The following is a 12,145-nucleotide window of genomic DNA, read 5'->3' as shown; positions in this document are numbered from 1 at the left end:
ATTTACTCAGTCCTTAAACTTTTGAGAAAACTCTGCTGTCGTACGTGAGCGGCCGGCGCGGTCCGTAGCCTACCGATAGATCTAGCCGTGAGTCGTGACATTGCTTTTATAGTGACGTCACAACTGGAGATTGGCCACTGCAACGCGATACTATGTGTTTAAATGCAATTTGATTCGCGAGCGTACTCATTTAACGCGAAAACATTTAGTATAATTACTTATTTTGAGCCGCAGGATTGTTATATGTTGTTTCCTAATTATATAGACACGTGTAATTATGCAAAAACGTTTATTAAATACGTACATAAACAACAAATACTCACTGAAAACAAATAAAATTGAAACATTCTAATATACACACATCTGCCTTTTATAAGGCGAGGCTTTACCTAGCGAAACCGGGCTTATTTCATGCAATAGTTTTTCCGCTTTTTCTATCTTGGTAAAGCAGATAGAGCGGTGCGGTTTTTTTTGTTTCAAAGAATAAAGTTGAATATTTGTCTATTACTTTGCAGAATTCAAAAATTTTAATTCATTTTTCTGTAATTAATTCCCAAAAAGAGTCAAAAAGAGCAATTTTCAGACACGTATATCTACGCTTCTAAGCGTCATATCAAAAAATTCAAAGTAAAGGAAAATTGTATACGTTTTACCTCACTCCTTGTAAATTATGTTGGCAATTAGTGGATTATCGACGGTAAAAAATTGGAAATTCGATGATAGTGTAATGCCAATTTCGTAGGTCGGAAAGCGTTCAGTACGCGTCCCCACTCCATAGCCGTCACGTTCGGCTTGGCTCTCGGCATATCCCCACGCGCTATCGTTTCTACCGTGGGCCGTGGCAATGGCCCGTATGAATAAAAGTAAGCAAATGCTTATACTTGCAACCGAGGCACGTGGCGCAGTGGTCGCGCTCACCGATGCTATTCGGGAGGTTGTGGGTTCGAATCCCGCTGCCGACTGCTCTGTCTGGGGTTTTGTCAGGGGGTTTTCCTCAGACATACGTAGCTTGGCATATTGGCATAATGCTAGCATTATGTTGAAATCTACGAGGCAAATGCTGGAGCAGTACTCTCCCCCTCAGCAACCTAACTCCGTTCCTTCCGTTCCCATCCCTAACTTTACCCATCCTTACAATCCCCCTTCTCTGGCTGAAGGGGGCCAGGAAGCCCTGAGCAGCCCGCCTCCGGTATCCCTGTAGTCAGGGGTGCCGGAGGAATGAAACACGTTGGTCTTTTTTCCTTCCTTTTTTTTATACTTGCAAAGTTCAATGTAAATACTCGTAAGTGCTCCTTCGCACTGGGCGACTTAGCAGCGCTTCTAAGCAGAAGGACAGGACGCAGTGCAGCGCTGCTAAACCATGATAAACAGACCAGTATGAAGGGGCAGTTACGAGTATTTACTTTGAATTTTGCAAGTAAGTATAAGCATTTGCTTACTTTTATTCATACGGGCCAATGTTCTTAGCCTTTTTTCCAACGGTCTAGGTGCATGAATAATGATTTTGACGTGCTTTGATCAAAGTAACGGGCGATCAAAAATGAGTTGCTGTCGAGTCACCTTTGGAAGTTCAAGTGAAATACGATTTTCCAAGTAAACAAAAATTTCAAAGGGAACTCGACAGCAACTCATTTTTGATCGCATAGTACAGTATATATATATATATATTATATATATATAATATATATATATATTATATATATATATATTATATATATATATATATATATATATATATATATATACATGTGGTTGCCAAAAATGCAACAAATTCCTGGCTACTTTTAAAAAGAGTTATAGCGCACACGGACGGACGGACGACAATATAAAACTATAAAAGGCTCTGAGGATCGTTAATAATCAACAGTGAAATCCATGCGTGTGTACCGTGTTACCTTTCTTGATCTGATTTCCAAATTGGTCTTTATGCGGGACTGTGAGACGAAGGTTGAGCTAGAGAATCACAGTTTACATCACAATTATGTTCAAGAGCCATTGACTGAATCAAATCGGGATTAGCGTAATTATTGTTATCATCAACCGATTCGACTACAGATTGACAATCCCTGGCTTCCCTAATAATCCCCTATACTTATTTATTATTCAAATTAGAGATGACCCATGCTGTCAACGGAATACGTCAATGTAACACAACAAAGTAACGCTTATGTGCTCGATTTTCCGTCGTCTGCCTATCTGTCTGTTCCATCGAGATCTCGGCCCCTGGACCACCTAGAGACTACGGGTTATCGGTCATTGTAGTTGCTAAGGTCTATATTTTCCCGTTACTCATCATTTACATCCTTTTCATATATGATGGCTGATTTTCAAAAATGATGGGATACGCGTCTCCGCCAAGTTTAATCTGGTTTCGTGGAACTGTTAATACTGTACCGTCTTGTCTAGTCATCTTGTGATTGTCTACCCGAATAATGAAAATGTCGGAGAAATGCTTTATACAAACCCTAGTAATTTCGAAATTGTCCCGGTGAATACATCTTAACCACTTTTCTTGATTGTCTTCATTTTTCGGAAAACGAAAACGGTAACCTTGTCTCGTGAACTATAATTGCTTTTGCAACCAGGGACGCAGCACGTATTTGGCATTTTCTTATTTATTCTGTTCGAATACAGTTAATTTAAGTATACAACATTAAAAAATAAGTTAACATAAAACTTACTTGGAATTAATTACATTAAAAGTCGATATGACGGACGCCGTCAGTTGTGACGTCAACGCAATAGCGGGGATAAGTGTCACGGCTAGTTCTATCGGTAGGCTACACGCGGTCGTCGCGGAGTAGACGGCCAACGCGACCAGAGCGTCCTACGTGCAAGCACCGAACATAAAGTGATGCGAGCGCATGAAGCGACAGACGTGGAAATATCAAATATATTGACCTTCTGTGCCGCCTCAAAAACGCTTCGAGCAGTGCGCGCCGCGCGGTGGTTGATAGGTAGGACGTAGGACCATTGCAGTATATGTACATAGGTAGGACATACCAATAAACTATCATGCTTTGATATAGAGGCGACGACCGCGCCGGCGTGTGGAAGGTGGGAGGCATGTTGGTTGCCTATGCTGCAGAGCTTATCTATGCGGCGATCATTACTTTTGTCAATGACTGTACATATACAATTTCTCTTCTCAAAATTCTGACACTTCAGTCTTCACCTATATCTCTCTCGAAACCGAACGAAACACGAGACCCCAATGGTGAGACACAAATTTGAACCATCTGGTACATATTGAATTTCTTTATATTTCCCAAAACAAAATTGAACAAAATTTTTGGAATTACTAATACACATAAAAATAGAAGACACAGTTTTTTTTTAATTGCATTATGATTTTATACCTATTCTGTTAGGTAGTAATTCATTCATGCTACTACACGTCTACACAACACCACATTTCATAAAAGATATGCAAATTTTACCTTTGCTTCTATCATTTACAGTACTAGACGCACCCTACATTGCTTTTATGTATGTATCTAATGCAAATAAAAGAAAAAAATGGAATTCAATTTGCTAAAAATTTATTTTTATCTAATTACTTATATCAACGAATATATGCACATTTTATAAAACTTGTTTTTTACTTAACCCTACTTTGAGAATAAAATTACAACAAACCAAAAGCAGATTTAAGCAAAACTATCTCACTAATAATAGTAATACTCTATGCTAACACAATATTACATAGAACGTTGGTTCACCTGCTGCACACGAATTTGGGGATTGTGAAGGGGATCCAAACTTGGATCGTCTTCAGTATTGTATCTTCCTAAACGACTTAAAATCAGCAGTATTCCAACTACGCCTAACACCAATACTATTGCTAACATGCAGTATCTCTTGTAGATCGATCCACTATTACGATTTCGCGAAGGAATACCTAGTGCATTTCTGTAAATGCAACCAATATATTAATTGTTAACACGAAACATGGACTTACTTCCACCATCTACGAACCAACTCTCCTGCAGGTCGTCTCTTATACTTATCGTCATCATGGTCCAATACCCCACCGTGCGTTTCTCGGTTGTCCTGAAATATTCTTCTGGCAGGTGCTTGAAATGTGTCGCTAGGACCTCGACTGAATGCCCCTTGATCTTCTACGTGTACCACAGAATGTGATGGAGCTGGTGAAATGCTCGGACCAGGTGCTACCACTAACTGTGATGTGGCATTGGGCTTAATCTCTCTGTCTTCGGATAACTATAAATCATACTTTCAAGATGAAATTATTTTGCACAAGTAAAATTACCAATGGCAGACCGAGACCGGCACGAGCCCAGTTTACTCCCGCTAATTTCTCTTTTAACACATCTGCTACCGGGCTAACGAGATTAGGCGGTGGAAATAAAGCACATCTACAAGACGGGCATGTGTACCCCGCAGGTGCTGTTGTTGGAGGTAATTGCCTTGAGTAGCTATCTAAGCAAGACCAATGGAATATGTCTATAACAGTCAACATTCAATAAGCATAAAGTTACTGGGCGGTACCCTTACGATAGCAAGTTAGACGAACACAGTCCTCTGCATTTAGCTGTTTGGTACATAATTCACAGATTGGATTATAATCGCTATCTTTTAACCATTGTATATATGACTGAACTATGCACTGTAAATAAGGTTTTATTAGATAAGTGAGGGTATTAACCAAGAACTTACTTTAGGGTGATTTGTAACCATACAATGCTCGCAAACATTAACGTGATGTTCGAAACAGAACTGATTTGTAACGCGTCTTTTAGGACATTTACACAAACCCATTTTTTACCATAACAAATATTAAAAATACAGTAATTTCGCTTAATTTTGTTGTACCTTTTAAGGCGGCCACGTATTGTACTTTGACAGCTTTGACGTTTGTTTGGTTTTGATAATTGACACTTTCGGAACGGAACGCGTGCCCTCTAGGATTTTTCTAATGTAACTGTTCAGATACGGGGTGTATACCCTATACAGGGCGTAACTAAATAATGCGCATTTTTGCATGAAAAATTAAACTTGTGCCCAAAAAATGTTCCGTTTGAAGATTTTATTTTTAATGTTTCCGTTTCGGGGGGAAATGAGACGAGTGCACGATTCGTATTCAAGAGAATGGCGCGAGTTACGCAACACACAAGCTTGACTTGACGTGTATATTTTGTGTAGAGTCAAATTAATTAATATTTGGTGGAAAAGGTGCTAATAAGGTTCCACAAGTGCTTTTCCATACAGATCAACAATAAATGTACGTTTAGAATCAGCACTTCAACGTCAATCTAGCAGATTAGAAGAGGTATTTACGTTACCCTACTTCCACTTCATGGACCGCCATTACATGGAAAGTTTTTGTTTTTGAGGTTTTTTCGAAATAATCCTGCCTTTGTCGTTCGTCTACCTTTCCGTATTAATTGTGAAACCCGAAGCCGTTTATCTGCATCTTCCTGTGACGTCACAGTACACCTACCTACACCTACTGTTTGAGTTGAGATAAAGGTACGTGCATTCTATACATTGACTTACGTTTACGTTTCTCTGAACAATGTTTCTATCGTATTTATATGCGCGTAAGACTGTAAGGTAAATTATAATTCAATTTATCATTAGGATATTCGTTGTGAGAGATTTTTCAGTTACGATTCGAATCTTATATGGAATTGTTTATATTGTTTAAATTGTAACCTATAACGTTTGTATCATAAATAAAGCAGACGATGTATTACCTGAAATCTTTGAATATCCTATATTTTATATTCAAAGCTGAAATTGACAGTATGTATTTATTTTGAAATGTAATTCAGGTAATGTATGGATGCTTTTCTTGATGGGACATTCAAATTTCGCGCTTTATCTGAGCGCAATATCATTGACGCAACTAGCATCGATTAAAGAACTCTCGGATCCCTCATATCCAAGCATGGCTACCTCGCCATGATTCCCCCCAGAGAATCTTAGCACCTGATGATATTAATGCCCTATGTCTACGACTTAAATGCATTCGAGAAACCATAGCCTGAACTTTATCGAATCGTTTCCGTTATTTGATATTTTATTTTACCCAAAATCGTCATGAAACCTTCATTTTCATGCCTACTCTATGTCAGGAAAATGTTAGTTTCCTTGACGGAGGCCAGTCTACTTTCCCTGCCGCCTGTCACTTTACCGGCCGCACCTGTCACTTTTCCTGCTCCACCTGTCACAATGCTAAATGTCTATTATGACTCCTGTCATCATTGACAGATTGGCATTAATCAAAAGTTCTATATGAAAATTGAAATTTTATATTAAAACACGATTTCGGGTAAAATTTAATACAAAACTCGTCAGTAGGTAAAATGACACTACGTGATTCGGAAATCAAAGTACCTACTCGGCCCCAAAGGGATCTCGTAGTTCAATATTACCTCGCCATTTTCCTGACTTTTATGTAAATAATATAATTTCCATATACCTATTCGATTTCTATCATCAAGTGAAAAGGGGAATCTTTCTCCTCTACTGGATAATTTCTAAAAATTGATATGTTTTGCACGCAAACTCCTTATCGTTGAACAATGGAAAAACACTTTGCTTAACTAATTTTCGGAAGATATAAACTTCTTCATCTTCCTACCTACCATTGAAAAATAAAAGTGAAATTCCTTTATTAAATGTTATATCTCGGTATCTGATGAATACCACGCGAAACATAATTAATTATAAGTATAATTACTTCACTTTCAACATACCCATTACATGGCATTTTATACTTGAAAGGCCTCAATTTTCTGGTCTAAGCTCTGTAAACATGTTTTTGGTTTACATCCTTCCTGGAGAATCTTTAGTGTTCGCACTCTATCATTTAATAAATATTACTTATTCAATGCCTCTATTAATAAGTCAGTAATTATAAATTAAACAAAAGCATATCCTGTATCCAGTAGCTCGCTACTCTGATTTAGGTACTTAATACACTTTGGTCAAGTTATTCTATGTTGAAGCGATTTTATCCGCCCCGAGCACATTGCTATCCGATACTTGTGGAAAGGAGTTAAAAAATTATCAAGGTCCACGTGTGACATCGAAGGGTGTGTACCAGATCAGCATTCTAGAAGCCAGTTTTGACTCCACCATCAATAAGATCTTGTTGGAGGCTACCACATTCCCTCTGTCGGTACCCACTTAAGACGTCCCGTTCATCCGCAATTGGCATTTTGGTGGCTTTCGCTAAAAATTGTCTACATAATAGTACTCAGTCTTTGTGGCACTTCTCATAGCTCGAGAGACGAGAAAGAGAGACCGCGATTCGAGCATTAAGGAACTTTTGGGAGTTAGAAGTCTACTACCCCTCGAAGACGGGCGCCTTGTAAAAGGTGGTTAACTTCGCCCATAGAAAAAAAAACAAAATTCCCCCACGCAGGAGTTGTGTGCGTTTACAAGATCTTTCCGACGACACTAAAGCAATCGAACGAAACCTGTAGAAGAAGATAGGAAAAATCACCACGCTAGTACCATTTTCGAGGATGACGCCCAAATGTCGCCTACCTCACATAATGTACTCAGTAGTTAGGTGACGTACACTCCTCCTCTTTCTACAATCGATCTTTTACGGGCCCTCATTTGCTGCTATCCAGCTATCCATCCATCCATCCAGCCGGATATCCAACCAGCTAATTAATAACGGATAAATAAAATTTTGTGTGGGTTATAGTACGACCGCGTAAAAATTTCATATGTACCGCTTAATTCATGTACAAAGAGTAATCGCGAGTCGGTGTAACGGCGACAGCCAGTCGCGTTTGGAAAAAGCGTGGGTTTTGCGATAGAGAAGCGAGTCGCCAGCCTTTCGTTGGGGCGTTTCGATTTTTAAACAGTGCAATATAGAAGAGAGAAAGGAAAAAGACGCGCTCCAGTCGCTGCTGTGTAGAGTACAGGTCTAGGTACAGGTCGTCGGCTAAGTTTGTAATTACGAAAATAAGATCGGGAGGTTAGTGTAAAAAGTACTCCTACATTGGAAGTGGAATCGATCTGGCCACCAGACCCGATCCGGCCAGGCCAGATCAATCCAGACCAGGACCGGCCTTACTTTCCACTATGTCCATACAGCCATTGACATTCAACTGAATTTTGAGTTGGAATTACCAATCAACCCACTTGGACTGTCCCTCTAGTTTATCTATCAAAACTCGCGAAACTTCCATGGCAAATAACCCAGACAGGGTTCATCACCTGATGAGATCTATATTAAATCAAAGAGTATATAACATATACTCTTTGATTAAATACTTAAAGAAGACTTGCACGAATTGAATGGTAAACAGTTATAATTGATCATAAAACGAATTGTAATTTAAAATGGCAAAAGGCAATCTAACATTTTTCAATATCTGTTATTTATTTACTCACTGTCATAGCTATACGTTAACATTCGAAATCTTTAAACGCAGGTTATTTAATTTTTCCATCAACAAGAAAATTCTCTAACATGTAAGTAATTTTCCTCGGAAAATTCACCCCCGGAAAAATTCGCTGTCGAAAGGAGGGAGGGCGACAAGTCAAAGAAGTTTGTCCCAAATAGTTACAAATGTAGTAAGTTAGGTCATTATAAGCGGTATGGTAAAAATACCAAGAAGTCCAAGTCTGAGAAGTGTCAGGAAAAGTCTGCGTTTGTTAGCCAATCGGATATCGTCAAATCTGTGGATTCCCCCCAATGTTTGGATTGCAGATTCCTTTGCAGCGCAACACATGATCATGAAACTTAATTGATTTTCCCAGAAAGGTAGGTACGTTCAAGTCGGAAATGACCAACCAATGAAGGCGCTTGGCAAGGGCATTGTCAACATTAAAATGATTGTTCGTGTAAAAAGGGTTATCTTGAGGATGTGTCGTGTGGTTTGTTCCGGAAGTGGGTTCGGTTTTGAATAGTGAAAATTGCTACATTTACAGGACAAGGTTGGGCTGTTCATCATGAACATGAGAGTGATTACACCGACGTCGGCTGAAATTGACGTTGTTGCTGAACATGATTTACAAGTTTGGCATGAGAGATTAGCTCATCAGAACAAATTCGATGTTCTGACCTTTCTAAAGTGAACGGGATCGACGTCAATGGCAACTTGAAATCAGACCTGTATGATGCACCGTTTGAGCTTCGCAAACGTAAGGAGGTCATAGCTAGCCCGAGTATCAGGATCAACCATGTGGGTGGGCCTATGCCAGAAAAATCCTCAAAAGGAAGTCGCTTCTTTGTCGTTTTCAAGGCCGAGTTTAGTTTATTCTATACTAAAAGAAAAGTCGGAAGTCAAGGACAAGTTAAAACCGAGGTTAAAGTAGTTTCTTGAGGAAGTAAAGACTCTTGGACAGGAAGTGAAAGAGCTTTTGACTGACAATGATACCTACTGAATTTGTGAAAAAGGACGTTGAAAAGATCACAGAAGGGCATGGTTTACGCCACTGAACTGCCATATACCTACGCCACAACAAAATGGCGGTGCCGAACGAGAGAATCCAATGTTGGTAGGAGCTGGCAGGACTATGTTGCAAGCTCACACAGAAATTTTGGGCTGAGGCTGTGATGACATCTGTAGGGATGATTAACCGAACAGGACCGTCTCCAAACCCAGTAATTTTGCCATACGAACATTGGTACAAGAAGAAGCCTGCGATCAGCCACCTTAAAGTATTCGTTAGGTACTAAATGCTTTATCCACGGTCATGGTGTCTTTTGCCATGTTAAATTATCCTTCTTTTTATCATTAATTACAACTGTTTACCATTCAATTCGTGCAAAACTTCTGTATTTATTTAACCACAGATCTCATCTAAATATTTCGGAGGCGAATTTTAGGTGGCGAATTTACCGGGCAGGGTCGGTTCTTCCTATAATCGTTTCTACAAACAGGAAATTCAAACTCAGAGTACCATATGCCAAATCTGCCATCAAAAACATAGTTTCATTTATGGATATTCACTTAAAATACTAATATGGTATAAACGAAAGAGTACTTAATTTTAGCACAATGGTCGTATTTATATTTTTTACGCATGTTTATTTGTTAAGGGAAAGTGCATAAAGAAGAATTACATAAGCACCATTCAGTCAAATTAAACATATAAAAGTAGATAACTATAAAGCTTCATAGATACAAAAAATTTTTACAATTTTCAGATTATTTTATCAAAATATGTCTTAGAGTTCGAAAGATAACAGCACCGTTAAATTTTTCGCCACTTTCCTCCTACAACATCTATTTTGAAAACCTTACGATTTGTTATACTTATTCCCGTATAAGTACCTACTGATGTATAGGTACTAATACCATAATTCGGTATTAACGTGTCTAAATCAATTTTCCCATTTTTTAACAACATTATTTGAATTCAACCCACAAATATTTGCATTTGCAATTTTATTTATAATTAATACAGCCAAATTGTTAATTGAAAACTATATGGCTATTTATTCCTAATCAAATTATCCCAACCCCAATTAAAGGCAAAATCATATCGGTATCTAAAAAAACAATTCCTCTTTCCTTTAATTGTTTTTGGTACCTCAACCAAAACTTCGTGTTGAAAAGTTATCGCTGTTAGATTTTTAGAAATGCTCCTTTATTTCTTTTTAATTTGTAACGACGAATTAAAGCCCACGACGGCAGCGTACCTCAATTAAATCCCATTACGCTCAGTGAAATCTAATGTGATTTTAAGAAAGTAAAAATTAAATATGACGAAACTTCTTGCCATACTCGACGATTGTGTGTATTGTTTATTGTTTTATGTTTAATAAGTGTGACAAGTATTTTATATAAATGCATTACCAGATAGAGTTCTTGCAGTTGCGATAATAATCTCAGTCCATTCAATTCTTCACTCCACAAGATGAGAAACTTGCTTAAAGGGTTAACGTTAGCGGCATTCGTTGCTTGGGTTTTCGCGAACCCTAAGAAATACGTTTCCGGTGATAGTGACAGTGGTGATGCCAGTGGGTACGCGTGCTTTTCATCCAGAAAATCATCACTAAGTAACTTATCAAAACTATTTGCAGAGGTTTTCATCCAAATAATCAACGGTATTACGAATCGAATCTTCCCGGAGGTTCAAGGCATTCCAATATATCCGAATCCAAAGAAATGAAAGAAAGCAGCGCGATTAATCGCTATCAACGGTTTGGAAATTTAGGATTACAACCGCCATCAGGCTACGGTAATACTGGATCGGGAGTGCAGGGATATCCACCTGGTGGCGTTGGCTATAATATGGTACCGATGAAAATTGATATTGGAGGTGTAGCTTTGGGGGCCGCTCTTGGGTTGGGAGCCGTTTTATTGGCGCCTAAGTTGTTTTCGTTTTTCCATATGCTAGCGCCGGGATATAGAAGTGAATGACAGTCATGCCAGTTTTGTACGGAAATACATTGATTTTTTTAGGTCTAGACAGCAGCAGCAGCAATTCGTCGGCCATCTCGGATATACTGGCGAGGATTGATAACTCTCTTGAGGAGCACCATATCGATAGCAGTTCGTGCATGCAAAGAATCATCTGCTCGTACGTTAACGAAGCCCAAAAAAATGTGCAAAATGGAGAACAAAGCACCGTAGATGAGCTGCTTTTAAACATTTCTAAGTTAGTAATTTTTTCACTACGTGCCTTTTCTCTGCGCTAACGCAGTTTATTTCAGTAATTCACTTGTAACGTACATGTTGGATGGGAGCGCTGTAAAGCAAGCAATTGATATGGGAAAACAGGGAGATCTTGACAAGTGCGCTTCATTGTACGTGAAGTGCCCTATAAGTAGGGAAAACGTGCTGCAAGTCATATCGAGCTTACTTCCATCCTAACTGTTGTGCTAATTTTTTAGTTGGTACCTATTCCCATCAACTGATTAACTTATTCAACAGAAGTAATAGTAATTGCTCTCGTCAAATTGTGTAAAATTGTATAGTTATTTAATTTATTAGAAAGTTTGGTAATAAATTTATTAGGTTATTCTAGTGGCAATTAAACCGGTGTATTTTTACAAAAAAAAGTTATCAAAACAACTGTATGAAGCATGAGACATAAGTATGTAAAAACTGTCGAAAAAATGTGTGGGATCAAAAATTTGTATCAATTTTCACAGTTTTCGAAACACGAAAAGATGATTTTTAAACGGAACCCCCTCCCCCAC

At 38.5% G+C, this 12,145-nt stretch overlaps 2 protein-coding genes across 2 annotated transcripts; one reads left to right on the top strand and one right to left on the bottom strand.

Moving 5' to 3' along the window:
- Positions 1 to 3,520: 3,520 nt before the first annotated feature.
- Positions 3,521 to 4,890, bottom strand: LOC116181196 (zinc finger protein-like 1). The gene is made up of 5 exons (XM_031501488.1): positions 4,681 to 4,890; positions 4,519 to 4,630; positions 4,274 to 4,467; positions 3,962 to 4,224; positions 3,521 to 3,912 (listed from the first exon to the last, which is right to left on the bottom strand). The coding sequence occupies exons 1-5, from the start codon at positions 4,780 to 4,782 to the stop codon at positions 3,702 to 3,704; spliced, it is 882 nt and encodes a 293-aa protein (XP_031357348.1). The 5' UTR covers positions 4,783 to 4,890; the 3' UTR covers positions 3,521 to 3,701.
- A 5,940-nt stretch (positions 4,891 to 10,830) lies between these two features.
- LOC116181227 lies at positions 10,831 to 11,888 on the top strand. The gene is made up of 4 exons (XM_031501526.1): positions 10,831 to 10,964; positions 11,024 to 11,355; positions 11,406 to 11,601; positions 11,657 to 11,888. The coding sequence occupies exons 1-4, from the start codon at positions 10,858 to 10,860 to the stop codon at positions 11,814 to 11,816; spliced, it is 795 nt and encodes a 264-aa protein (XP_031357386.1). The 5' UTR covers positions 10,831 to 10,857; the 3' UTR covers positions 11,817 to 11,888.
- The last annotated feature ends 257 nt before the right edge of the window (positions 11,889 to 12,145 follow it).

This window comes from Photinus pyralis, unplaced genomic scaffold (genome assembly GCF_008802855.1).
Source record: "Photinus pyralis isolate 1611_PpyrPB1 unplaced genomic scaffold, Ppyr1.3 Ppyr1.4_LG9, whole genome shotgun sequence".
NCBI lineage: Eukaryota > Metazoa > Arthropoda > Insecta > Coleoptera > Lampyridae > Photinus > Photinus pyralis.
This window is presented reverse-complemented; position numbering and strand designations above follow the sequence as displayed.

Excerpts from the sequence above, each read along its gene's own strand:
- LOC116181196 (XM_031501488.1), bottom strand. The coding sequence starts at position 4,782 with ATGGGTTTGTGTAAATGTCCTAAAAGACGCGTTACAAATCAGTTCTGT. Across the intron at positions 4,631-4,680 it reads TGGTTACAAATCACCCTAAA|TGCATAGTTCAGTCATATAT; the intron begins GTAAGTTCTTGG and ends CCTTATTTACAG. Across the intron at positions 4,468-4,518 it reads TGTTCGTCTAACTTGCTATC|ACATATTCCATTGGTCTTGC; the intron begins GTAAGGGTACCG and ends TGACTGTTATAG.
- LOC116181227 (XM_031501526.1), top strand. The coding sequence starts at position 10,858 with ATGAGAAACTTGCTTAAAGGGTTAACGTTAGCGGCATTCGTTGCTTGG. Across the intron at positions 11,356-11,405 it reads GCTAGCGCCGGGATATAGAA|GTCTAGACAGCAGCAGCAGC; the intron begins GTGAATGACAGT and ends TGATTTTTTTAG. Across the intron at positions 11,602-11,656 it reads CTGCTTTTAAACATTTCTAA|TAATTCACTTGTAACGTACA; the intron begins GTTAGTAATTTT and ends AGTTTATTTCAG.